Genomic DNA, 26,782 nt, shown 5'->3' with positions numbered 1-26,782 from the left:
CAGGAAGGCGGGGGCTGCAATGGAATCTGGCAGACAATTTGCTGCTGATGCAGGAGCCAGATTAGAATCCAGCTCCCGGTCCAGAGCAGCGTAACCTCGGCAGGGCTCCCAGTGTTGGTCAGAGCAGTGAGTGAGTGTGACTCAGCAACACAGGGAGGACGTGTTAGGGAGCAAGGTGCCATTTTCCCCAAATGTAAATACACAGGGTCAGATTCATCCTGCCCCCCCCCCCATTGTCTCAATGACAATCTGACCCGAGGAGGGGTATCACTCACGCTGAGCAGCGCCCGACTCCACAGGGAGCTCCGCTGCAATGAAAGGGGCTACTCAAGGAGTAAGGTGCCAGCCAGCGTGAGTAAAGGCGGCAGGGTTCTGAGTGTCGTCTAGCGGCTGTTCTAATTATAGCCGTCGGTACAGGAAACGCCGCTCGGACGACTCAAGAGAATCTGTCCCGCACAGGAAGCAGGGTGTGCCTGCGCTTGGCGGACGAAAACCAAACCTGGGTGGATGTGAGCAGCAAACCTCACGGCCTGTATCTGATCTGACAGAGCAGCACAGTCACGTGCCCCGGAGACAGGACGCACCACAACCACACCCCTGCATCTGCCACAGGCTGTACGTACCACAACCACACCCAGTGTGTGCCCCAGAGACTGTACGTACCACAACAGCACCCCGTGTGTGCCCCAGAGACTGTACGTACCACAACAGCACGCCAGTGTGTGCCCCAGAGACTGTACGTACCACAACCACAGCCCGTGTGTGCCCCAGAGACTGTACGTACCACAGCAGCACTCCGTGTGTGCCCCAGAGACTGTACGTACCACAACCGCACCCCGTGTGTGCCCCAGAGACTGTACGTACCACAGCCGCACCCCGTGTGTGCCCCAGAGACTGTACGTATCACAGCAGCACCCCCTGTGTGCCCCAGAGACTGTACGTACCACAACCACAGCCCGTGTGTGCCCCAGAGACTGTACGTACCACAACCACAGCCCGTGTGTGCCCCAGAGACTGTACGTACCACAGCCGCACCCCGTGTGTGCCCCAGAGACTGTACGTATCACAGCAGCACCCCCTGTGTGCCCCAGAGACTGTACGTACCACAACCACAGCCCGTGTGTGCCCCAGAGACTGTACGTACCACAACCGCACCCCGTGTGTGCCCCAGAGACTGTACGTACCACAACCACAGCCCGTGTGTGCCCCAGAGACTGTACGTACCACAACCGCACCCCGTGTGTGCCCCAGAGACTGTACGTACCACAGCCGCACCCCGTGTGTGCCCCAGAGACTGTATGTACCACAACTGCACCCCAGTGTGTGCCCCAGAGACTGTACGTACCACAACCACAGCCCGTGTGTGCCCCAGAGACTGTACGTACCACAACCACAGCCCGTGTGTGCCCCAGAGACTGTACGTACCACAACCACAGCCCGTGTGTGCCCCAGAGCCTGTACGTACCACAGCAGCACCCCGTGTGCCCCAGAGACTGTACGTACCACAACCACAGCCCGTGTGTGCCCCAGAGACTGTACGTACCACAGCAGCACCCCCTGTGTGCCCCAGAGGCTGTACATACCACAACCGCACCCCGTGTGTGCCCCAGAGACTGTACGTACCACAGCCGCACCCCGTGTGTGCCCCAGAGGCTGTATGTACCACAACTGCACCCCAGTGTGTGCCCCAGAGCCTGTACGTACCACAACCACACCCCGTGTGTGCCCCAGAGACTGTACGTACCACAACCGCACCCCGTGTGTGCCCCAGAGGCTGTACGTACCACAACCGCACCCCGTGTGTGCCCCAGAGGCTGTACGTACCACAACCGCACCCCGTGTGTGCCCCAGAGACTGTATGTCACAACAGCATGACAGCCCCCTGAGCACAGCTGGTCACAAGTCAGAATTTCCATTCTGGGGGAAATTCGACAATTTGAAACTTCCTTTTGTCCGAAATCAGGACAAAGACTCCATTTCTGAACTGAAGCCAGTGGAGGAGCTGGGAGTGGAAGCCAAGGTGTCTGGCCCTCAGCCCACAGAGCCGTCACTGGCCCGAGCGGTGGTTTCACAGTGACAGTAACTCCTCAGTCCTATTTGCTGGATGTGATTTTAAACAGCCCTGAGACCCATCCACTCCCAAGAGGCGCAGTCGTTGCACAGGGGGCCTGCTCCAGTGAATGCCCTCTTACCCCCGCCCCGCCCCCCCGCCACCTCCTCCAGTCAGCGCTCCTGTCTGCAAATGCCAGGCCTCACCCGGAGAGCATTACGCAGCTCCGGCTCCCTGTCAGTCCCCAGGAGCTGCAGGACGCAGCACCTCGCACGCCCGGAGCCTCCATCTTGTGTTGTACTCAGTGTTTAATAAAATCTGCTCCCACAGGAGGGTTAAATCCAGCACTAACAAATCCCAACACACAAGGACACTCTTTTCCCCAGAGAATTAAATGGTTTCATTTTACCCAGAAGCCCAGCTGACCCATGTCACGCGAGGCACTGCTCAGCCATCAGTTGGAAACACCTGGTAGTCACTACAAACTGGGGCTGCAGTGGATCCAGTGGCCTGGAGCTGACCTGACCTGACAGCTGGTAGCAGCTCGGATTTCCATTCGGTGGGAGATTTCCCTTCATCCTGAATTGGGACAAAGAGTCGAAATTTCTAACCTGACCTCAAACCTCCAGAACATTTTCATTTTCAAAATATCAGAATTACTTTATCAAGGTGCTTTGTTTCAGCGTCAGCATTTGGAGGATGATCTCAAATGGTGAAATGATAAAACTGAAACAAAGTGCTTCAACCTTATTGAAATGTGCAGGAGTGTTTTGTTACACACTGGGATGAAGTCGATATGTTCCCTGAGACATTTCGGTTTAGTCAAATCGGCGTTTTCCACAGAAAACCGTTCAGCTGGAAGAACTCTTCTGACCAGCTCTCCCCGGAGCTGGGCAATCCCCTGAGTAGCTTCATTTGCAAGTGGTGGTTGTGAAAATACCACCAGAGAAATGCAGCCTCTCTCCATCTCGGTTTTGCCCTTTTCCCTTGAGCAGATGGTGATGTTTCCTGTGGTCCTGCACACCAGAAGCCAGCCTGGTTACCTGCTATTCCCTGTTTTGTCTGGGCTGGCATCGCACCCTGCAATAAGCAGCTGGCCCCACGACTAGCGTGTGTGGGTTAGTCCTTGCTTCAGCCCAGCTGCACCAGCCCTGGCCTTCCCTGGTTCTTATTTTCACCGTCTCATTTCCTGAACACAGCAGTTACTCCAGTCCCACCCAGCTCCCACTGAAGTCACTGAGAGTGTGTCCATTGGCTTTCCAGCAGGCCTCTGCAGCGTTTCTACTGTGGTCTGGCAGAAATCAGCCAGAAGAAGAAGAAGGGATCAGAGGCAGCGGGAAGGAGGGAGGAGCAGAGCGGTACCAGGGTGCGTGCCGCGTGGGGCTGTGAGGCTGAGCTGTGCTGCCTGCAGAGCGAGGGGTTGGCACATTAGGGACACAGGGTCCCACGGCTCATGAAAGCTCTGAGGCGGCCTGTGCAGAGGCAGGTGATTTGCAGTAAATGGGGGTTTATTCCATGGCTGGGTCGCATCTCAAGGGCTATCAGGGTCTCGTCAATCAGCAGAAACAGCATTCATGCTGCTGGCAGGCGCTTCCTACAGAACGCTGTCCTTCAAGGCAGGAACAAGCCTGGGAGTCCGGCACCCTGCTCCAGCCTCGCTGCGTGACTCTGGGCAAGCCAGCACCCTCACAGCTCCTCAGCTCCCCCTCTGTAGATGAAATACCACCACCCACAGCTCAGGGCATCCCGGTGCATAAACCAGTAACGTTTGCAGAATGCTTTGATTATCATCACTGAGCAGCACCTGGAAATCAGGGCCCCATCATGCCGGGCGCTACACAGAACCCGACCGAGATCAGGAACCCGCCGTGCCAGGCACTGCCCAGACCCCAACCGAGGTCAGGGCTCCGTTGTGCCGGGCGCTACACAGAACCCAACCGAGATGAGGGCCCCGTCGCGCCGGGTGCCGCCCAGACCCTGACCAAGATCAGGGCCCCATCGCGCCGGGCGCTGCCCAGACCCAGACCGAGATCAGGGCCCCGTCGCGCCAGGCGCTGCCCAGACCCAGACCGAGATCAGGGCCCCGTCGCGCCAGGCGCTGCCCAGACCCCAACCAAGATCAGGGCCCCGTCGCGCCGGGCGCTGCCCAGACCCCACCCGAGATCAGGGCCCCGTTGTGCCGGGCGCTGCCCAGACCCCAACTGAGATCAGGGCCCCGTCGTGCCGGGTGCCGCCCAGACCCCAACCAAGATCAGGGCCCCGTCGTGCCGGGCGCTGCCCAGACCCCAACTGAGATCAGGGCCCCGTTGCGCCAGGCGCTGCCCAGACCCCAACCAAGATCAGGGCCCCGTCGCGCCGGGCGCTGCCCAGACCCCACCCGAGATCAGGGCTCCGTCGCGCCAGGCGCTGCCCAGACCCCAACTGAGATCAGGGCTCCGTCGCGCCAGGCGCTGCCCAGACCCCAACTGAGATCAGGGCTCCGTCGTGCCGGGCGCTGCCCAGACCCCAACTGAGATCAGGGCCCCGTTGCGCCAGGCGCTGCCCAGACCCCAACCAAGATCAGGGCCCCGTCGCGCCGGGCGCTGCCCAGACCCCACCCGAGATCAGGGCTCCGTCGCGCCAGGCGCTGCCCAGACCCCAACTGAGATCAGGGCTCCGTCGCGCCAGGCGCTGCCCAGACCCCAACTGAGATCAGGGCTCCGTCGCGCCAGGCGCTGCCCAGACCCCAACTGAGATCAGGGCTCCGTCGCGCCAGGCGCTGCCCAGACCCCAACTCAGATCAGGGGCCCATTGTGCTGGGCGCTACACAGAACCCGACCGAGATCAGGGCCCCATCGCGCCGGGTGCCGCCCAGACCTCGACCGAGATCAGGGCCCCGTCGTGCCGGGCGCTGCCCAGACCCCAACTGAGATCAGGGCCCCGTTGCGCCGGGCGCTGCCCAGACCCCACCCAAGATCAGGGCCCCGTCGTGCCGGGCGCTGCCCAGACCCCAACCGAGATCAGGGCCCCGTCGCGCCAGGCGCTGCCCAGACCCCAACCGAGATCAGGGCTCCGTCGCGCCGGGCGCTGCCCAGACCCCAACCGAGATCAGGGCTCCGTCGCGCCAGGCGCTGCCCAGACCCCAACTGAGATCAGGGCTCCGTCGCGCCAGGCGCTGCCCAGACCCCAACTGAGATCAGGGCTCCGTCGCGCCAGGCGCTGCCCAGACCCCAACTCAGATCAGGGGCCCATTGTGCTGGGCGCTACACAGAACCCGACCGAGATCAGGGCCCCATCGCGCCGGGTGCCGCCCAGACCTCGACCGAGATCAGGGCTGTGGGAAAGGCAGGAGACAGCCCTCTGTTCAGGGCTGACAGCCAGACCTATGGCAGGGGTGTCAGTAATGTGGCTGGCAGGGAGGATGAGCTGCTCAGAGTTGCTAATCCAGTTTTGCAGGTGCAAGCGCCTGGATCGAGTACCACAGTGCTGGGTGCTTCAGAAACGTGGGACCTGGGGGAAGAGGTCTGGCCACCTCGTGGCAGGGCCGGAGGAGGTGAACTGGTGCGGTTCGGGCTCGCCACCCGTCCCGATGCGCAGCAGTGTCTGAGCACGGTGGAGCTGCGCCCTGCGGGGGCCCTGTCGCAGCAATTCAGCACTGTAGGTTGGGTAAGGTGCGAAGACGAGGAGGAGGTTAATTGTATGTTGCCCCAGTGCTTTGTCCATACATCTTCACTCAGCGGGATGGCAAAGCCCTGGGTGCCGCAGGGATCTGGAGATGGCTGCCTGTTAGCCAGCAGCAGCCGCGACTCTTCCCCCACCAGGCCTTGCTCTCCCTGGGGTGTGACTCGGGGATCCCAGCCGTGCCGAGGGCTCAGAGCTGGGGGAGAAGCAGGGCCGTGTCCATCTGGCGTTGGGAAGGCATTTAAACACCCGGATCTGAACGTGACGCCCTGCACAAGCATCACCTGAGTGCACGGGAGGCAGGATCTTTCATCCACAGCAAGGGGGTGGCAAAAGCAGCGTCGCTGTGTGTTCCCGCCCCCGGCTGCTGGTGCTGGGGGGGACCCTCTGCTGCGCATCTCCACTCACACCTGGCCCTTTCTGCCCCACTGCCAAGAAGCTCCACCATGGCAGTAATTCTGTGCTGTGGACACAGGTTAGGTTTTTGCCATTCACCTTCAGCCAGGGCTGGTTCCCAGCGAAGAAATGGCAGTTCTCTGTGCTGGGCCAAGGGTCGGGCAGGCGGGATCTCGTGGTGGGAGCCGGAGGAGAGCTCCTGGTGGTGGTGGGGACAATCTGATGCTGGGGTGGAGCCTGAGTTTCACAGCAGGTGGGCCAGCAGCAAGTCTGAACAGGGCTGGGAAGGCAGCAGCCCTGCTGGATGCCCCTGTCTAGCAAGGCAAAAGCTGGGGTCAGACCATGAGCAAAGGCTGCTGCCAGGGCTGTCAGACGCCATCAGAGCTCCTGGCTGGATTTTATGTGCTCCCCTCTGGACTGCGCAGGAATGTGATTCTGTTCCCTTCGGGGGGGGGGCATGAATGGATACAGTGGGCTGCAGGTAGAAACCAATCTCTTTTCCAATTACCGCCAGTCCCAGCCACGTTGATTGGATTTGTACGAAACATGCTGCCAGTGCCCGTGTGACAATGCCCTTGGGTCGGTGGGCTGCAGGGTGACACAAGCACCTCTTATTGGCCAATAGGTGGGCAGCGAAAAGCTCGGCATTCATGGCCAGAGAGAGGCATTATGGTGACAAACGGTGGGAGGTAGGAACCCACAAGGGAGCCTGATCCGGCCTCCATTGGGCCAGGCAGGAGCACAGAGAGACAAATACCTACCTAGCCAGAGGGAATACTACCACTAAGGGAGAGGGAGGATGGGCTGCGTTTTAGAACATGGGGGTATGAGTCAGAACACCTGGGTTCCCTAGCCTGCTCTGTCCCTGGCTCATGGTGTGACCCTGAGCAACTTATTTAGGACTCAGTTCTGCACAGTGCTGAGCACTCTGACCCCAAACCACACGAAGAACCCCATTGACTTAAATGAAGCTACGCACATGCTTTCGTGCATTGCTGGGTCAGGCCCAGGCCGCAGCGTGTGCAGTACCTCATACGGTCAGGCCTGGAATGGCTGTGTTTCCGTTTCCCTACCTGGGAAACCCGCCAGGGATCCTGCAAACCTGTCGGAATGCGTTTAAGGTGCTCTGGGATCCTGACAGGTGAGCGGGGCAATGTACAGCCAGTGCAATGTACTGCTATTACCAGCCCCCAACGACCTCCCCATGCCCTGTGCCCAGTTGAGAACACCTTTCTGTAGGCCAAGAAGCATGCAGGAGTCCGAACACTTTCCATTCTTTTGTTCTAATAGAGACATATATTGGCAGTGTGCTCTAGTTTCATACTTTTGACATTAGTCAGGGCGGGCACTGCAGTTCCAGTCGAACCGGGGAGATGGCGCAGCACCACAAAGAAAGAGGCTGGCTTTAGATTTGATTTAACCTAAAGCAAACTCTGTCCATCGTCTGGCAAGTGATTTAAACATACGCACATGTTTTCTCTTTGATGAGTTACCATTGCTTCCCTTTTTGTGGTGTATTTAAATAACGGTGAGTGGCTATTTTCTGCCAAAGGCTGTTTTTCTCTCTGCGGATTGGATGCATAACATGAAAACCGGTAACTGCTCTATGATATCTACAGAGATGAACCAAACATCTAAAACTCTCTCTCTGTATATACCTGTGTGTAACCCAAGCAAAAAGTCAGAATACAGCTTGTGATCATGCTGCTGCACAGAAATAAGAAACAAAGCATTACTCATCACAATAGCATTTTCCCTTGCTGCAGGATTTCTGGTCTGAGTGGTGCATTAGCCAAATCTATTCAAACAATATGACAGGACTGAGATGTTAAGCCATAGTACCAAGAGAATCCACTGCGGTGTGCCATCTTTAACTCACCGGGTTTGCCCTCCCTTGGGGACCTATGGGAAAACTGCAGGAGTGTGCAGCGACCCACAGAACCAGACTCCGCACTGGACGGCCTCCCCTGAGGATGGGTTTGCGGAGCTGCCTTAGAAGTTTAGTATTATTTTTATTTTGAAAAAAGTCTATTGAGGGAATCTAAGATACCAGCTACATCCTCGCACGGATGAGGCCACTGCACCCCCGTATCCTCGTCTCCTTGGTGCGGAGCATTAATTAGGTGATGCCTGTTCAGAACGTAGAGAGCCTTGGACGAAAGGTTGTAGGTAAGCGCTAGTGATTATGATTATTACTACGTGGGCAGATTTAATGACTGTTCTAACAACACAATGCAGGACCTGCTCTCACAGCCACTGAGTCAATGGGAGTTGCTCACGTGCACCAGGACTGGGCACACTCTGAGACAGCTCAAGCCCAATTCAACTCCCATTGAAGTTTATGGAAACACCCCAGTTGACTTCAGTAGAAGCTGAATGGGGGTAAATGAAAGACAGTCAGTTCCAACACACTTGACTAAAGACTTCCAAACCACACCGAAAATATTTCCTTGGCTACCTGGGCTGGTTGCAAATTCCCTTAGGTAAATATTTTGGCGTTTCCTTTGAGCATCTTCTCTCCAGCAGTTTGTGGACATGATCAGCCCACTAATGTTACAAGTAGGGCCGTCAATTAATCGCAGTTAACTCAGGCAATTAACTCAAAAAATGGAATCACAATTAAAAAATTAATCACAATTAATCGCAGTTTTAATCGCACTATTAAACAATAGAATACCAATTGACATTTATTAAATATTTTGGATGTTTTTCTACATTTTCAACTATATTGATTTCAATTACAATACAGAATACAGAGTGTACAGTGCTCACTTTATATTATTCTTATTACAAATATTTGTACTGTAAAAATGATAAACAAAAGAAATGGTATTTTTCAGTTCACCTCATACAAGTACCGTAGTGCAATCTTTGTGGTGAAAGTGCAACTTACAAATGTAGATTTTTCTGTTACATAACTTCTCTCAAAAACAAAACAATGTAAAACTTTACAGCTGACAAGTCCACGCTGTCCTACTTCCTGTGCAGCCAATCGCTCAGACAAACCAGTGTGTTTACATTTACAGGAGATAATGCTGCCTGCTTCTTGTTTACAATGTCACCTGAAAGTGAGAACAGGCATTTAACCCTAGCCCATTTAAGGACTATTCACATGGCACTTTTGCAGCCGGCATTGCAAGTTATTTACGTGCCAGATACGCTAAACATTCATATACCCCTTCATGCTTCGGCCACCATTCCAGAGGACATGCTTCCATGCTGATGACACTTGTTAAAAAAACAATGTGTTAATTAAATTAGTGACTGAACTCCTTGGGGGAGAATTTTACGTCTCCTACTCTGTTTTACCTGCATTCTGCTGTATATTTCATGTTAGAGCAGTCTCAGATGATGACCCAGCATGTTGTTCGTTTTAAGAACACTGTCACTGCGGATTTGACAAAACGCAGAGAAGGTACCAACGTGAGATTTCTAAAGATAACTACAGCATTCGGCCCAAGGTTTAAGAATCTGAAGTGCCTTCCAAAATCTGAGAGGGACGAGGTGTGGAGCATGCTTTCAGAAGTCTTAAAAGAGCAACACTCCGATACGGAAACTGAACCACCAAAAAAGAAAATCAACTTTCTGCTGGTGGTGTCTGACTCAGATGATGGGAATGAAGATGCATCGGACCGCTCTGCTTTGGATCGTTATTGAGGAGAACCCCTCATCAGCAAGGACGCGTGTCCCCTGGAATGGTGGTTGAAGCATGAAGGACATATGAATCTTCAGTGCATCTGGCACATAAATATCTTGCAACACCAGTTAAAACAGTGCCACGTGAACTCCTGTTCTCACTTTCAGGTGATACTGTAAACAAGAAGCAGGCAGCAGTATCTCCTGCAAATGTAAACTAACTTGTTTGTCTGAGCGATCGGCTGCACAGGAAGTAGGACAGCGTGGACTTGTCGGTTCTAAAGTTTTACATTGTTTTGTTTTTGAGAGAAGTTATTTGTTGTACATAGTTCTACATTTGTAAGTTCAACTTTCATGATAAAGAGATTGCCCTACAGTACTTGTATTAAGTGAATTAAAATACTTTCTTTTTTACAATGCAAATATTTGTAATAAAAAAATAAAGTGAGCACGGTACACTCTGTATTCTGTGTTGTAATTGAAACCAATATATTTGAAAATGTGGACAACACCCAAAAATATTCATGTAAATGGATTCTATTATTGTTTGACAGCACACAATTAATTGCGATTAATTTTTTTAATCGCTTGACAGCCCTAGTTACAAGTGATGCCTGTTTGTTTGTGGCCTGGTAGCTTCCCTTCCACGGACTCTGAAACACTGTTCAAGCATGGCTTATTCTGTCCCAGCTGCATTGCTCTTTGCCTGTGGACCGAAGGTAGTTAGTGACTCAGTGGTAAGGTCGCCTGCTCTCTCAAACAGATCTTTCCACTCCTGTGGGCAGAGCCAGCAGCTGGGGGAAGGTGGCGAGGAGGAGAAGGAAGAGTGGGGAAGTCCTTTTCATCAGTCGGTGTCAGCCATGCATGGCATCCTTCCTGCTGTGGTGTGCAGACATCCGGTGGAGCAGCCAGCGGCAGAGGTGCATCCCTGTGCCCACATCCAGATAGAATGAGCCCGGCCCTGAATTCCCAGCCTGGCGCTGGGAGCAGCTCAGTTCTGTAGCCGCTTTTCTGACCCATTTACGGACCATTCCAGCCACCCAGCATGTGAACTGAGTAGACTGCCGGGGGGAAGCCTGGGGTATAAGACTCGGAGGGCAGCACCTTCTTCCAGGAAACCGTTTTGAAATGGAGTTCCTTGAGTGCGGGCATAAAGCCAACGCTCACTCTTCCAAAGTATCCACGTTAGGTGGGGAGGAACCCCGTCCCTCTGGGAGTACCCAAAGAAGGGACTGACCTCTCTTGGTGCAGGGACATTCTGCATCCAACCCTTGTTTATCAGTAGCATAGCTGCGGTGAGCCCTGGGAGGGGTAGCCCATGAGCTGCTCACTTTGCTGTCGCATCACCTTTTTCCCCAACGTAGATGAACTGAGCGTGGGCAGCTGTGGAGTAAATATAGCCTGTCCAGCTGAGCTCCACTCCCATTAGCGGGGCTGCGCCCCCAGGCAGCCGTCCTTGCTACAGCCGGGCAGATCCCCTTCTCACCCCGGGCACATCAGCCGGACATCCTGAACATGCTCAGTGGAGTTCTTCTGACCTCACTGATCAATGCAACTGGGGGGCAGGCTCATATGGAAGGCTGGCTGCTATCAGCTGGTGGCTCCCTCATGGGGCCGTGAGCACGGGCGTGTACTCGGCGTAGCTCACCGCCCTCCCCGAGACCTGCCTGCTTGTGGCATGCGGGAGACCCTGGCGCACATCTACCGTGAGTGCGCCAGGTTGCAGCCCCTTTTCTGGCTCACCCTGAACCTTGTTTGTAGGTTCTGGCTGCACTTTCCCTGCACTCCTGATCCACGCACACCCCACCGTGGCCCCGCAAAGTCATGAGACCGCCTCATCAACCCCTTTGGCGCTGCCCAAAGTGGGCATCTAAAAAACCAGGAGGAGGAAGCTAGAGGGGGAGGTGCTCTGAGACTGTGGGGCTGATTTCTGACCCTCCCTTAGTTCACATATCCGGGCAGAGTTCCTCTGGGCTGCGTCCGCTGACTCCCTAGACCCCTTCGAGGAGCAGTGGGCGCTGTCCGGGGCTCTCTGCTCTGTGTCCCTCTCTGGTTCCTACTTATCCCCCTATGGCCTCACGCCTGTCCCTGTTTTCTTATTAGTTGTCCCTCAAAATCATTTGAGCCCAGAGTTGTTCCACCCCTTAGACTGGGCGGGGAGAGGCCTTGCCCGCCTCCTGGGACTCAGTAGGTAGAAGGCCGAGTGCACAGCTGCATGGCATGTTCTTTAAACAGGCTGCTGGCTCAGGACTGGCGGGCCCAGCTGGGGCACCCTCCCACACACAGCTGCAGGCAAGGGCTGCGGAACGGGCTTGGGGTTGAATCAAGCTGCACATGACCCATCCACTGTCAGAACTGGGTCTGGCAGGGGCAGCCCACTGGAAAAAAGAGATCTTGGTGCACACACCAAGGAGGCCTCACCCCAAACTGGCCTGACATCATGGGCCAATCACATTCACACCCATCCCTTAGTCCCCCCAGGATTGCCAGCCCTCAGCCAAAGGTAAAGTCACCCTAACTCGGCGTGTCCCCTGCACAGGACAGCAGGTAACCCCCCCCCACCCCCAGCAGCCGCAGGCTCCATGCCCAGCAGCCCCCCGCGACGTGCCCCAGGGCACAGCGAGGTTCGTATCCCCGCAGCGAGGGGGCGCGGCCCCCTCTGCAGAGCTCAGCACCCGCAGGCCGCGCCGGCCGCCCGGGGACGTGAACCGGGCTGCCCTGCCCGGCGCCTTGGGGTCCGGCCGGGCTCGGGGCGCCCCCCGCGCGGACACGCCCCGCCGGCAGACCGGGGCGCGGCTCCAGCGGAGCGGCCGGCTGCGGTCGCCCCTGCCCCCGGCCAAGGGCCCGCCGCCCGCAGGAGCCCCCGGGGCCGCCGCTCAGCCCGGCCTCCCCCTGCCGCGGCCGGGCACGGAGCCGCGGGGAGGCCGGGCCGCTGCAGACGCGGCGCTGCTCTCCTCCCCCCGCTCCTCTGCGGCGCCGCCCCTGCCTGGCGCCAGCCTATATCTGCCGCGCCGCGGCCCCGGCCCGCCCGGCCAGGATGCCCGGCGGCAGGCAGCGGCGCGGAGCGGCGGCGGCGGCGCCCTTGCCGGGGGACGCCCCGAGCCCGGCCGGCCGGTGACTGGGCGCGGCTCTGCCCGGGGAGCGCCCGCGCCGTGCGCCGTGCGGGGCTGCGCGGGGCCCGCGGGCGGGCGGGCGGGGAGATGCTGCCCTGGCGGCGGGAGCGGTTCGAGCTGCGGGCGGAGGAGCCGCGGCAGCCCAGCAAGCCCAAGGGCTATGCGGTGAGGCTGCGCTGCTCCGCGCTGGGCTCGCTGGCCCGCGCCTGCCCCGAGGGCGCGCTGCACCGCGTGGGCAGCATGTTCCGCTCCAAGCGGCGCAAGTTCCGCGTGAGCAGCGAGGACCCCACGTACACGGCGCTGTACCTGGGCAACGCGGCCACGCTGCAGGCCAAGGGCGAGGGCTGCACCGACCTGGCCGTGGGCAAGATCTGGGCCAAGAGCGAGGCCGGCCGGCAGGGCGCCAAGATGAAGCTGACCATCGGCGCGCAGGGCATCCGCATGGCGCACGCCGAGGAGCGGGCCCCGCGCCGGCCGGGCCACCTCTACCTGCTGCACCGCGTCACCTACTGCGTGGCCGACCCGCGCCTGCCCCGCGTCTTCGCCTGGATCTACCGGCACGAGCTGAAGCACAAGGCGGTCACGCTGCGCTGCCACGCCGTGCTGGTCTCCCGGCCCGAGAAGGCCCGGGCCATGGCGCTGCTGCTCTACCAGACCTCGGCGGCCGCGCTGGCCGAGTTCCGCCGGCTGAAGAAGCGCGACGACGCGCGGCACCAGCAGCAGCTGCTGGCCGGGGAGCGGAGCCTCCCGCCGGCGCCCCCGCGCAAGCTGCCGCGCGGGCCGAGCTGCTACAAGCCGCCGGCGGAGCGCGGCCGCGGCGCGCCCCAGCTGGGCTCCATCACCGAGGACCTGCTGGGCGAGGCGCAGGAGGAGCGCGCCGGGCACTTCGAGTGCGAGGACGTGCTGGAGGCGCCCGGCTGCGCCCCGCTGCTGCTGCGGGCCGGCCCCGGCCGCCCGGGGGGCCCGGAGCTGAGCCAGCTCATCAGCGACCTGGGCGAGCTCAGCATCGGCAACGACCTGCGGGCGCTGCGGGCCGACCTGCGCGTCACCCGGCTGCTGTCCGGGGAGAGCACGGGCAGCGAGTCCTCCATCGAGAGCAGCGGCCAGGAGGGGGCCGGCGGCGGCGGCCAGGAGGGGGCCGGCGGCGGCGGCCAGGAGCCCGAGACCGGCTGAGCCCCCCGGCCGGAGGGCGCCGCCTGCGCCCGTCTCCGCGCGGCGCTCAGCAGCGCCTAGCTGGGCTCTGGCTGAGGTTTGTTTTCCCCGGGAAGCCGCCAGCGGACGCGCCGGGCTCCCGGCCCTTCCCCGTGCACCGGTGCTGCCGGGCTGGGGGACGGAGGGGCTGGCGGGGACGGAGGGGCTGCACGGAACGCTGCGGGCCCCCAGGAGAAGAGGGGCGCAAAGGGCAGACTTTGCACAGGACGGAAAGCCCAGGGGAGATACGTGCAATGCTTTACACAGTCCGGTGCGCTCGCAAGATGAGATTCCCTGGGTGTCTGTCCCTGGGCAGGTGGCGGGCTCGCTTGGCCCCCCTTCCAGTTCCCCAGGGATCGTGTCACAGGAGCAGCGTCTCGGTTTCATGGGCAGTTTCCACCTCTCGTTAAAAAATATTTTTTCGTTTTCAAGTAGGACAGGAGCAGTTTGGCTGTCTTGGTGCATGAGCTTTGGGTTGTTGACCAGAGACCCCTAAAGATCGGCCAAATTCTCCAAATCGCTGTCTTGAGGGAGAAATGTTGCATTTTGTTTACAATGAAACATTTAATATCTGAGAGGGAGTTTTCTTCCTTTTTATATATTTTAAAAAAAAATGTCCATTCCATGCTGTTGTGTAAGAGATTTTTGCACTGTGGTGAAATTTTTTTAGCCTCTTTTTTTTGTACCCGATCCCATGTTCTCCTGTCTCAGTGTTCAATATCTTTTGCTATGCAAAAGAAAAATGTAAGTGTGGATGTTCACTTGTACATATGGAAAAAATGTACATGGAATACATTTTGTTATTTTTAAGGACACCACCGTTTCCGTTTGCACACCAGTGGAGATAATAAAGATGACAATAATTTAACAGAACTGGGCCAGGTACGGCAATTTGGTCTCTTCTTGTAAAGAGCAGGGGAAAACAATAAAGTCCAAAATCAGATCCGTTTTGAATATAGCTTTAGTAAATTGGAGTGTGAAGAGGCCGTTTGCAGGTGTCCGCTAACGCAATGCAACTTTGGAGCTAGGTGAAAGTGCTGCACTGTCCGAGAATGCGCTGCGTGAGGTGCATTTTACCTACCCATGCCCAGTGTTTTATGACACTAATAATGGGAATGTGTGTAAGGTCTGGTATCTGCAAAGGTGGCTTCTCCCGTTGGCTTTAATGCAGAAGGTCTAAGAGATGTTTCTAGCTTCTTTGAGGACTTGTCACTCTGGCTGGCATCAATCTGTTGTATGTGGGAGGCACTTTATCCATGTTTGCTGCTGTGTCCCCTGCTAAACTCACCAGGATGGGGATGGGAGGGGCAGCTTAGCAGGATGCTCCAACCCACAGGGGTCTAACAGATCAGAGGAACCAACGTGGAGCTCTAAATGGTCAGCAAGGCTAACCTGGGCAAGTGTCCAGGTGGCCTGGGTAACTTCCCCTGAGCTTGCAGAATGGTTTTCTGTTGTAAATTCCACACAGCTGTCCCTTGTTTGGGCTCCAGTTGCAAACTGTGGTGAGTACTGCCAAAGCAGCAGGCTGCTGCGATCCCTCAACCCTTGCAGATTTCGTCACCTACCAGGAGATAAGCAGCGAAGTCAATTAGCCAGATCCCTCCAGGACTGCTGGGTTATTTTTTGCTGTAAATGTGTTTGTAAGCAGCAGGATCCCAAGGTAGGAGAGATCTTCCCGGTGTCCTTTGTCCCAGAGTGAAGGTATCAATTAAGAGGTTAATTAGTAAGACATTTCCTATGTATAAATATTTTCCACAGTGACTGTGCCCTAACTAACGAGGAGTTCGGTGGCACCTTAAAGACTAACAGATTTATTTGGGCATAAGCTTTCGTGGGTAAAAAAACCCCTTCTTCAGATGTGCCCTAACTGACGCAAATGCAGAAAAGCCAGTGATTAGAGGAGCAGGCTGGCAGCGTCTGTGCCCATAAACTGCTAGGTACAGTCCGAAATCCTTGTGCCGGGAACCAGACTGTGAGACTCTTAATACCTGGTTAAAACACGGTGCAAAATCCTTAGCCGCACTAGTGAGAGGTTTTTAAAAGGGCCTTGAAATGAGCCCGTCCTACAAAGGAGATCTGGTGAGCCTTATTTGTACAGGAAGAGATGATTTTTAATGAGGGAGAGGAGGAGACTGGCCCCAGGCATGAGATGTGGTAGTTGAACAAGTTTCATTGGCTAAGGGATGGTGCGTTCTGATTGATTTAAGGTGACCAGATGTCCCGACTTCATAGGGACAGTCACGATATCTGGGGCTTTGTCTTATATAGGAGCTTATTTCCACCCCCTGTCCCGATTATTCACTTTTGCTGTCTAGTCACCCTAGATGGATTGTCCAATATGCAACTAATTTAAATGATTTTTAAAGGTATTTGAACATAATTGGGTAAGATTATTTGGAGCTACATACCCCTTAAGGCCCAATCCTGCAGCCCTTAGTCAGGCAAAACTTCCCCATTTAATTTCCTCAGAGTGCTGCCTGAGTGAGGACTGCAGAGCTTGGACTGTACTTCCAGAGAGAGAAATCTGGGGTGAAACTGTTTAAAAACTAGGGAATCCTGGGAGGAATTTGTGGGCCCTTCACTCCTGACTGCTGCTGTCAAGGGAGGCTCTGAATTACAAGGGCATCCGCATACTTTCGAGAATGTCTCTTTGAAATCTGACATGGGAAGCTCCGCTTCCAATCTCGCTCCCCCAGGAAGGACACCACTGCTGGAAGAGATTCTTGGGGCATGAAGTGAAAAACCAGGGAGAATCATTTTGTATTTATTTATTCCAAATTTCTTAACCATAACCGTAGGCGCTCATCCTCTGCTGGGGGCACCTGTCCTGTCAATGGCAAATCAGGAAATAAACAAAGGACACCCCATAAATATATTCATCTCCAGCCCCCCACCCCTCCTCCACAGCCTGAAAGAGGAGAGAAAAAAGATGGGCTTTCCCCTGTTAAAGTTATAAGGAGGATCTGTTTCTTATTAGGTCTGTACTGAGGAATGCTCGTTAATAGTCTGATTTACCCTCCATCCAAACACCAACTGCAGGAAATGATAAAGGCATGTTGACTTTTACATCATCTGTGTTTGCTTCAGTGCGTTGCAGGCCACCAGCGCCACCCGTGCCTCTCCCCTCCAAAGAGCAGCTTGTGAACCTGCAGCAATAGGGAACCCGTTTAATCACCTCCTGGGCACTGCTACCGCTGGAGAAGAAAATCCTCCCTGCAAGGCTAGCAGCACCCAGTTCATATTGACCCCACTGATCTGCTTGCGCTGGGAGCAGGAACAGGCCCCGTGTGTGCCTGGGAATCGTTTGCACTAGACAGAAGGCCCCAGTTTGTTGTTTTGCCTATGCGAAAACCAGCTCGTTACAGCATTTTAACCGGATTTATTAAAACCTCACTTGTGACTGGAGCAAAGAAACAAACTCTCTGTGTGTGGATTTGCTGTACTCCTCCTCTGGTCTGAGGCAGCCTGAGTGGGAGTGAGTTGGAATGAGGAGGGCATTGGGAGGAGATGGGTGTGTTTCCCACACAGCAGGTTTGAAGGAGCATCCCTGGAACACGGGGGAGGGAAGAAGGGCGGCGGGAGGAAAAGAAGAGCTGGCCCCTTTCTCTAGACCTGGGTCATATAACAGCCGGAGCGGCTCGTTATTTTGCTGTGCACGTACATCCCGGGGAGTGTTGGAGTCCACTGTGCAAGTCTCTCTAAGCAGATCAAAAGAAGGTACCTAGCCCCTTGGGTGACACTTGTACGGCCTGGGGCGAGCAGATGGCTCCAAGTACTGGAAATAGTCACAGGGCTAGGAGGCTATTCCTGTCTCAGCCAGGAGTCTGCACGGGCTTAGATCATTAGTGACTGCCAGGGAGCCGAGCCTTACACAGCCTGCCCTTTGGTTTGTGACGCTCCAGCCCTGGTGCTTCAGTGGGTGTGTGCTGTAGCCCTCTGGCAGCGACAAGTTCTCAGCCCTGTGCTGAGCCCTTCTGGTTCCCCCCTCTTCGCCCCCGGTCAGAGTCCTGAGGGGAAAACCAACAACTCAGGAGCAGCACAAGAAAATAAACAAAAGAGAAAGACGCACGCAGATAGTTCCATCCAGGACCCTGGCTTCTCTTCCCTCAGCGGGGCCCTGGGTGGGTCCTCGTTCAACGAAGTCTGCTGGCTGTCCAGCACAATTATAGGCTACAGTCTTCCGTGGCGTCAAGGGAGGTGGAATTTTGTTTAGGCCAGGGCACAGGCCTCCTCCTGGGAGCTGGGACGCCGGGCGCTGCTCCCTCCCCAGAGCTGCCCACTATTGAACTACTGAGTTTCCGCCTTTTAAATTGCTCCATCCCTGGTGTGACTGGCAGGTGCAGCGGGGCGGGGGTGGGCTACTCCAGCCCAGAGCCGCTTCTTAACCCCTTCCAGGCTGCTGCAGGGTTTATGCAGCCCAGCACCGCGACCAAACCCTGGTGGTCTCCGGGCAGTTTTGATGGGACAGGTGCCCCCGGCCACACTCACCACCAACTCATTTGCACACTTGTTCTCAGCCTCGGCAAGAAGCCAAGGACTGAAAGGGGCGCGGAGGCTGGACTCTGTTGGTCCCTACAGGTCTGAGGTGAGGCATTGGGACAGGCTGGGGGGGGGGGCAGGGGTGCGTGTGAGCAGCCTCTGCTTGGGCTGTAGCAGGTCTGTCAGGAATCAGAGCCTGGCTCAAGCAACGATCGCCGCACTTGCAAACACCTCCACAATCCCAGCTGGTGACTCGGGCCTTGATGCTGCTTCTGTGTGTGGGCTGCAAAGGGAGCCCACCGGTCCCTTATATTTCCCTTGGAGATACAGTGAGCATCCCAGGCATGGCTTCCCAGGGGCCCCGCTGCAAAGGGAAAGTGAAGCCTGGATGGCTGGGTCACTGGTGCTCCAAACGGGGAGCAGATGTTTGTGAATTTACCTGTCAAGCATCCCTGTTAGCCACTGGCATAAACAGCTTCTCCGGCCATCCACCTCGGGCTGGCTGGATAGGGTCAATGACAGGTTTGGTCTGACTAACTTCTCGCCAGCCCTCAGTACGTGCGGCCATTGTCGACAGCAAGTCTGGGTTGGACAAGAAAACTGACATCTATCTGTCACTAACTGAGCTTGGCTGTAGCAGACACCACATAATCGACTGGCCAGGAAACAGCCCTCTCAAATGATATAGTGACAGAAAGGATAGCAATCCTGTCCAACGGGCATGATGTAACAATGTGGTTTATAGGTTTTCATCTACTGGCTAGAGCCTGTGACTAAGAACCAGCCCGCCTGGAGGCTGTTTCTGTTTCTGCCACTCACTTCATGTGCAGCCTTTGGCAAGTCAACTGACAAATTACACATTTGTCTGAATTATTTTTACCCATATAATTTTCCAGATGGTGCTTACGATGCCTGTAATTGAAAGAGAGGAGACAAAAATAAATACTTGTTTCTATTTCTTCCCCTGTTTGCTGACTGGGCATTGCCAGCCTCTGTTTCCCCTGTCAAATAAGTTAGGGCCTGACTGCACACACTTAATATGTGTGAGGAAAGTTACTCACATGCAGCAACGTTGGCAGGATTCAGGCATAGTCAGTCAGCTTTCCCTGTCCTTCGTATGGGTCCTTCACACGGCAACAGGGGAGAACAAAACGTAATGTAAACCCACAAAAACTGGCAGGGGAGAAGTGGCAGGTGTGGGGCCTTGCAACGATTTTGAACATTTTGTGAAATTGGCTTCAGGATTTAGACTTCAGAATGACCATTTCAAGTTGATGGAGCCCTCTGAAAAATGGGTGTAACGATATTTGCCTGCCTGCCAGGGAGGTTGTAAAAACTAATGTATAAATTAAAAGGAGCTTTAAGATCTTCAGATGCAAGGTTCTGTTTAAGTGCTCAGTGTTATTACACTGTCAGTCACAGAGCACACCAGGCAGGGGAGAGGATCTGATTGGGTAGAATGAGTGCAAGCTGATAAGAACTGTATTAAAAAGTGGCTAAAGTATTTTGTGACAGCCCCCACCCCCGAATGGAAATGACGAATACGTTGTATTCTGTACTAAATACAGTGTGAGGCCACAACCTCCCAATTGGAAGGCAGCAAAGCGAATGCTACGGTTCTTTAAACATATGTCAAGATGAGTCAAACTCCCTATCTGGCAGTCTAATTCTCTTCCATTAGCTTGTGCTGGAAAACAGACGGTCTCCTGGCTGCCCTTTCCCTGTTGTTGCTGGTTGGTCTCCGATATGTAATACAATGTAATCATCCCATTTTCCAGCCCTTGGGCATCAGCCAAAACCAGCATTATTAAAAAAACAACCCCCCAAACAGTCTTAATGGAGGCTTAATGGGATGATTTAACTGGGAATTGGTCCTGCTTTGAGCAGGGGGTTGGACTAGATGACCTTCTGGGGTCCCTTCCAACCCTGATATTCTATGATTCTATGATTCTATGAGGCAATTTTCATCTAGGGGAGGAGGCCGGATGGCTACGTAGGGAGAAGAGATGAGCTTGACATGCTACCAAGTATTTCACAAGCCCCCTTAGCCAACTGGTTCCCAGGGTGCCGGTGCGTGCGACCGGGTGCCTTTGGGGCAGACAGATTGTGCTAGTTAAGCAGAAGAATCTGCTCACTGGAAAGCGCCACCCCACCGCTCTCCCCCGGCGGGGATAGCAAACCCCGTGGGTATCTGGCCGGGGAGACAGAGCGTACATGACGGTGGCGTGTGGGGACCAGTTTTTATTGGCACTCACTGGGGGTGACCTGCATAACGTGGCCATGGCTCCGCCACTCATGAGTTATGCAGGCCATCCCAAACCACACCGGGGCCAAAGAAAACTCTCTACCCCGGGCCGCACAGCACTGCCCTGTGCCAGGGTTTGCTAAGGCCCCAGACTTCAACACGGGACGCTATTTCAGAACGGGCTTAGAGAGTTTTCAAACTGTGATTGGCTCCTGTTCCTGAGCCCGTCCTGCCAGGGATCCCAGCATTCGCAGGCACCTGACTCTGCAGGAGTGAGAAAACAGGCCAAACACAAGCCAAAACCAGATTTTCTGCAGACCCTGGGGCTGGAAATCCCCTGCCCTGCAGAGCGCTGTGTGAATGCCCTTCTTAGCTCCTGACCCAGCCTGTAATCCTTCCTGGCTCCCCAGCAGGGGCCACTGCCAGCCATCCGGAGGAGACCGCAACCCCTCCTGCAACTGGAGCCTGGCCATGTGAAAAGCAGCACAACCTCCCCTGCATTTTTTCCTCTTTAAGACAAAGCCGCCCTGCCTGTCTTTCTGCGTCCCGCAGACGCTAAGAGGGCATGAGCCCAGTTCCTTCTCCCTGTGCAGCTCCCCTTTCAGCACGGCAATACGCCCTCCGGGCCAGGAGGCACGTGGCGGGTGGATGTTTGTGGATACTGGCAGTGGGGCGGATGAGCTGGCCGCACAGGAATGCTACAAGGAGCCCATGAGGAGTGAGATGACTAGGCAGCATGAGGTTGCAAGGGCAGAATAAGGTCAGTTTATTCACTGGACGGCAGTTCATTTAGCATCCTCTGTCAGCCTACGTAAAAGCCAAAACCTCAGACCCTGCGGACTGACAGTGTTTGGTTGTTGGTGACTGAAATGGGGCTGCTTACGTGAGTAACGTCGTCAGGATTGGCCCCAGTCTGTGACGTGTCGGGGATCTTTCAGGGTGAAAGGCCCAGGAACATAAACAAAATCAACCCCCTGCATTAAAAAACCAACGTGGATGTGCCCTCAGCAAAGAACAAGGCAGTCAGGATGCCTGGGTCTCATGTCAGCAGGCAGACCAGGGCAGGGTGATTGGAGTCATGGGATAATAGTCACCAGTGGTCACATGGAGAACAGGGAGTTGGCTGCAAATTGTAAAACCTTTTCTTTCAGTAGGCCATTGCTAGTGCCGCCTGACAACACAGAAAAAGGCAGCTCCCAATCCACGGTGACGTGTTGGCTGATTTGTCTGGGAGGCCAGAGCACGCTGGGCCATGTCCCTCCCTGGACTCAGCCCTCCCCAGCCTTTGCCAGGCATTGAGGCCTGAGGCGTGGCTGGGAAGAGCTTGGCTCAGAAAGGGGGGCGGTTAAAAGCAGCGGGTGGGAGAAGGGCTGTGGGGCTGGTTCTGGAAGGCTGGGTCCTGCTCCTGCTGAATTCCGTGGCAGAACTCTGAGTGATGTCCTTGCCAGTGGGGGTGGTACGTTTCTCCGGCCACTGGTTGGGGATAGATAATGATTGACTCCTTGAAAACCCTGCATGTCAAACAGGCTGCAGGCTATGCTGGCCACAGGAGCAATTGCTATAAGATTGCTGACACGGGCCCGATCCTGCCTCCAGCCAGCCAGCATGACCCCATAAGGTGCTGAGCACACACAAGTCCCACTGAGGTCAAGGGGAGCTGAAGGGCCTCAGTATGACAGATGACGATTTCATGCAGCACCCTGGGAAACCTTCACTGAATTAAATGTAAGTGTCTCTGGGGTCCATTGTACTGAATGGGAACGTGCTGTATTATTGTGGGGCTGGAAAATCAAAGAACTCCACTGATCAATGTGGCAGACCACAACAGTCTTTTGGGACAATGTCCATAGAGTGGATTTCCTGGGAACTCTCTAAGGGGAGGTGCATGGAAAAACCAGCCTTTTCCAGCTATGCCCTGAGGAGGGGACCAGCATCAGCTGATTACTTGTGCCTGGTTTCTGAAGAGAAGTCCCACGCTGTAGAAAGGAAAGGATAACCTACTCATGGGGGCGCTTGTTCTGAGTGGAGGCTGTGATGAACTTATGCCCACAGACAGAGCCCTGTGGGGTTTGAAGAACTGACTCCCGCAAGCTGCCGGAGCTGGGCTGATCTCGGGTAACTTATTCGCAGGTGGGTAGGTTCTTCTCTGGTTTTTAATGTTTTCTCTATAACTTTTCACCCTTGAATAAATGTGCTGGCGTAGCAGACCCACCTCCTTGGGGACAAACCAATCACCGCATCCATCTGCTTTGCCTTCTACACAGGCTCGTTTAGTCTCCTGCCACACACAGGCAAGACGTAGGGAGAAGTGAAAGGGACAGTCCTGCCCTGGACGGACCCCCTCAGCTCAAGGTTCACAGCCCTCCCTTCACCTTGGGGCAGCGCAGGGTCTGCCTGCCAGTCAGGGGAGTGTTTGTCTCTCCTGACCCCCCCCAACACACACACACACACAGAGAGCTGGGTCTCACTGTAGCTTCCAGCTGGGAATCATGGAGGGAGCCAGTCATTAGCTGCTGCTGCTTCGCTGGATCAGCCGATTCTCAACACCTCCCCGCTGGTCTGCTCCTTAGGCCAGGTCTTGCTGCTTCCTTGCTCCAGGCCCGTACAGGGGCAGAGGGCCCGGCTGCGGCTTGCTTAGAAAGGCTGTGGCCGCTCTGGCCGCTGTGGGCCTGCTGTCTTGCTGAGAAGATCACAGGGCAGGGAGGGACCTGTGCAGCCTGGAAAACCCCTGGCCAGCCGGAGAGCGATGCGGGTCTCTGCCAAAGAGAGGTGACATTTGAGGAGGCAGCATGGAGGGGAATACAGGTGCGGTTGCCCGGAACGGTGCCTCAGCGTTGTGCAGAATCAGGCCCGGGGCAGCGAGCTCCAAGGTGCTCCGGCTCCTGGTATTTCTCAGGAGAGAGTTGGGAGGAGGGTGACTACCGGGGGGGGGGGGGGAGGGAAGAGGGGGAGACAGCTGTTGGGATGCTGCCGCTTCCCATTTCCCTCTCTCCAGGAGATGTCCTGGGGGCCGGGGGCTGCCATCTCCCCAGGCTGCAGACAGAAAGCAAAGGTCCCTCTCGTCTCCAGCAGGCCGCCTGCACTCCCTGGAGGCGATGTGCTGTGTGCATCTGCCCGCAGGGAGGAGCTGAGCCGTGTATCATTGTTGCTGAGGGAAACAGCCCCAGCCCGAGGAACAATGGACTGGTGCTGTCTGGTTTGCGTTAATTACAGAGCGCGCTGCTGGAAGCGAGATGAGCGTCTCTGTCGCGAGGAGGTAATTATGGCGTGTGGCAGAATCAGCCCAGGCTAAAATAGCCCGGCCCAGGAAGCACAGCACGCAGCGTCACCGCCAGTCTGCAGGAATTCATTTTCCAAAATGGGGCCTCGCTCAGAGATGGGCCAAACCCCAGCCCTTGGCTCCGGCCGATCAGCCGACCCTGACCCTGGAGGAGAGGGCAGGGTTTCTCGTCTGGATGGGAATTTCCTGGCCAAACTCGTCCCTAGCGTTCAGAGAGCACTGAGGCTGTGTCCCAGTGGGCTCAGAACGGAGCTAATGGCGCCTGTCTCCTTGGCCCCCCGAAACGAGCCAGGAAGTGGATCTTAGCAGCGCTGGTGTATAGGGGCTACATGCTCACAGGGCACAGCGGGCGCCCGGCCAGGGGCTGCTCGAGGGTGGCGGGGGGGAGGAGAATTGGGTTTGGGAGAGTGGCGCGAAGGCAGTGGCTCATGTCAGGGTGGGCAGGAGGGAGCAGGACAGGACCAGTGTTCGTGACACAGGTAGGCCTGGGTTTAATCCACAAGCCAGGTGGTGCCGGGCTACGGCCCCTTTCATCACAGGTGGGCCAAGATGCCCTGAGTGTTGAGTCTGTCGCCCCCTAACTCTAGCCAGTGGGTCCTTCTGGCACTGTACCTGTGAGTTCACACTGGGGACTGCTACTGGCTTCTGCCCCACACTTGGGACCAGGTCCTCCAAATAGCCCAGTAAATTGGATGCAGTGGGAGGCGAAGGGGCGGGGCAGGGAGCCCTGGGTGCGGCGGGAGGAGTGGGGGGGGGCTCGGTGTGGCAGGAGGCGGAGGGGGGAGCCCTGGGTGCAGTGGGAGGTGGGGAGGCCCCTGGGTGTGGCGGGAGGCAGAGTGGGGGAGCCCTGGGTGTGATGGGAGGTGGAGGGGGGGCCTGGGTGCGGCAAAAGGTGGGGGGCAGATTATAACAGATCATGCAGATGTTCCTTTTCTGTAGAAGATGTATTTCAATGATACAGAATGTCCAAGTCTGGGGAGACATTGGATATAGCAGTGCATTGCTCTACCAGCAAAGCCTGCTGCCCTGGGGCAGCACGGTGAGCTGATAAATGCTCTCCAGAGTCTATCCTAGGTGATGGGAAACCAGGTATGTACATGGCCATTATTTTAGGAAGGACATTTGAAGGGTCGATCTCCTTTTTTAAGTTTCATGCTCAAACGTTAATCAGAATCCTTTCCAGTAGCGTTGTCTCTATGTGGCTTTAGCTTAGTGCCTTGTTGTGAGTATTTTTATTGAGGAGCAAAATGCAAGAAGAAAAACAGAACCCTATCGCCAGCGAAATAGCCAGAGGCAGAGATGTGAGGGTCATTCCAGGCACAGAGGGGTATTACGAAGAATTAGCATCCATTGGCAAATGGGCCCTTTCTAAGAGTTCTTATCTTCTTATCGGACAACTAGATTAGTCAAGATCTGGAGTGCCCTGTCCGATTTGTGTAACAGTCATTCATTTCTGCTCAGCATTACAGACTATTGGAACTGTAGGTATTATTTACTTCTTGTGTGTTCTTTGTCCTAGAACATTTGTGTGTCTTGGAGAACACATCCACAGAAGGCTGTTCAATGGATATTTATGCCTGTTGTTCCTTGTAGGATCTTTGCAAGTAATGCAATAGAGAGAGAGAGAGAGCTATTCTGGTACCCAAACTGACACTCTCAAATGTCAGGTCTAATTAGTTATTTCTTACAAGAAAAAAACGCACCTCACTAAAACCTGCTCTGGCAGAGCAATGACATTCAGCAGAGCATGCTGCTCATCTTGGCTTCATGAGAAAACTCTGAGCGCTAAACATAGCCCTAGGAAGATGTAACGAGGCTATCGCTTCAATCCGCTGCAGATGATTGTTCTCCAAGGAAGAGCCTCTTAAGGAGGCTTGTTCCTGCAGGTAGGGTCACTTCTCTTTTGTAATCTGACCTTTTCATCTGCGTCTAAATATACTGTGGGCCAGAGCCTCACCCAGCAGCACTCGTTTGACTTCAGAGGAGTCACACCAGGGATAAATTGGTCCTACAAACACAAGGCCAAATTCATCACCTTCACTCCTGAACATTCATCCTGAGCTGCACAACAGCAGCCTATTGGCTAATGGGCAGGGAGGAGGCAGGCTGGGATATCTGTTAGCTTCATTCTCTGTTTAAAATGCCAGCTAAACTCTTATGTGACAGCATTCTTTATCGATCGGATGTTGCTTGCATGGAGTGACTGGGACTGGCCATGTCCCCCAGTGCACCCTGGTCAATGAGTTCTCGGCACCAGTGGGGTTTCCAGGATACACACATTAGAAAAAACAAATTGGTCAAAACTGTGAGAGACAGAACATTTTGGGCATGTCACACTTTCTTTGTCCCCTCCTGCCCTCTCCCCCCGGAATGATCATTCGCTAAATATACATTGAGTCAAAGGTGTAACAAACTCTCTGCTGCCCCAAAATAGCCCAAGGGAAACAAATAAAGGAAGCTAGGAAGGGTTTGTCTGAAGTTGTGGGTTTACAATTGAAGTTAACTGTCGGCTCTGCATCTAACCAAAAGCTTAGATCTCAACAATGGAGCTTTGTGGAGTTCTGGATCTAAATCTAGGGTTTGAAGGGTTCATTTGTGTTTGTTTCTGCTTTCCACAGGCCTTCCAGTGTTTCATGGAGCCATCTATTAAGCTGAAATAAAGCCAGATTCAGGGTTTTATGGTGCTGCTGGAATCTCCTCCCAGTATTTCCATAAATAGCATTAAAAAAGCC

General features: G+C 55.2%; 1 protein-coding gene across 1 annotated transcript; it reads left to right on the top strand.

The window, feature by feature from the left end:
- The first annotated feature begins 12,910 nt into the window (after positions 1 to 12,910).
- On the top strand, positions 12,911 to 14,919 carry FAM43A (family with sequence similarity 43 member A). Its single transcript, XM_073358988.1, has one exon. The coding sequence runs from the start codon at positions 12,943 to 12,945 to the stop codon at positions 14,026 to 14,028; it is 1,086 nt and encodes a 361-aa protein (XP_073215089.1). The 5' UTR covers positions 12,911 to 12,942; the 3' UTR covers positions 14,029 to 14,919.
- The last annotated feature ends 11,863 nt before the right edge of the window (positions 14,920 to 26,782 follow it).

The sequence above is a fragment of the Lepidochelys kempii genome, chromosome 9, assembly GCF_965140265.1.
Source record: "Lepidochelys kempii isolate rLepKem1 chromosome 9, rLepKem1.hap2, whole genome shotgun sequence".
Lineage (NCBI taxonomy): Eukaryota > Metazoa > Chordata > Testudines > Cheloniidae > Lepidochelys > Lepidochelys kempii.
Note: the sequence above shows the minus strand (reverse complement) of the source record. Positions and strands in the feature narration are given on the sequence as shown.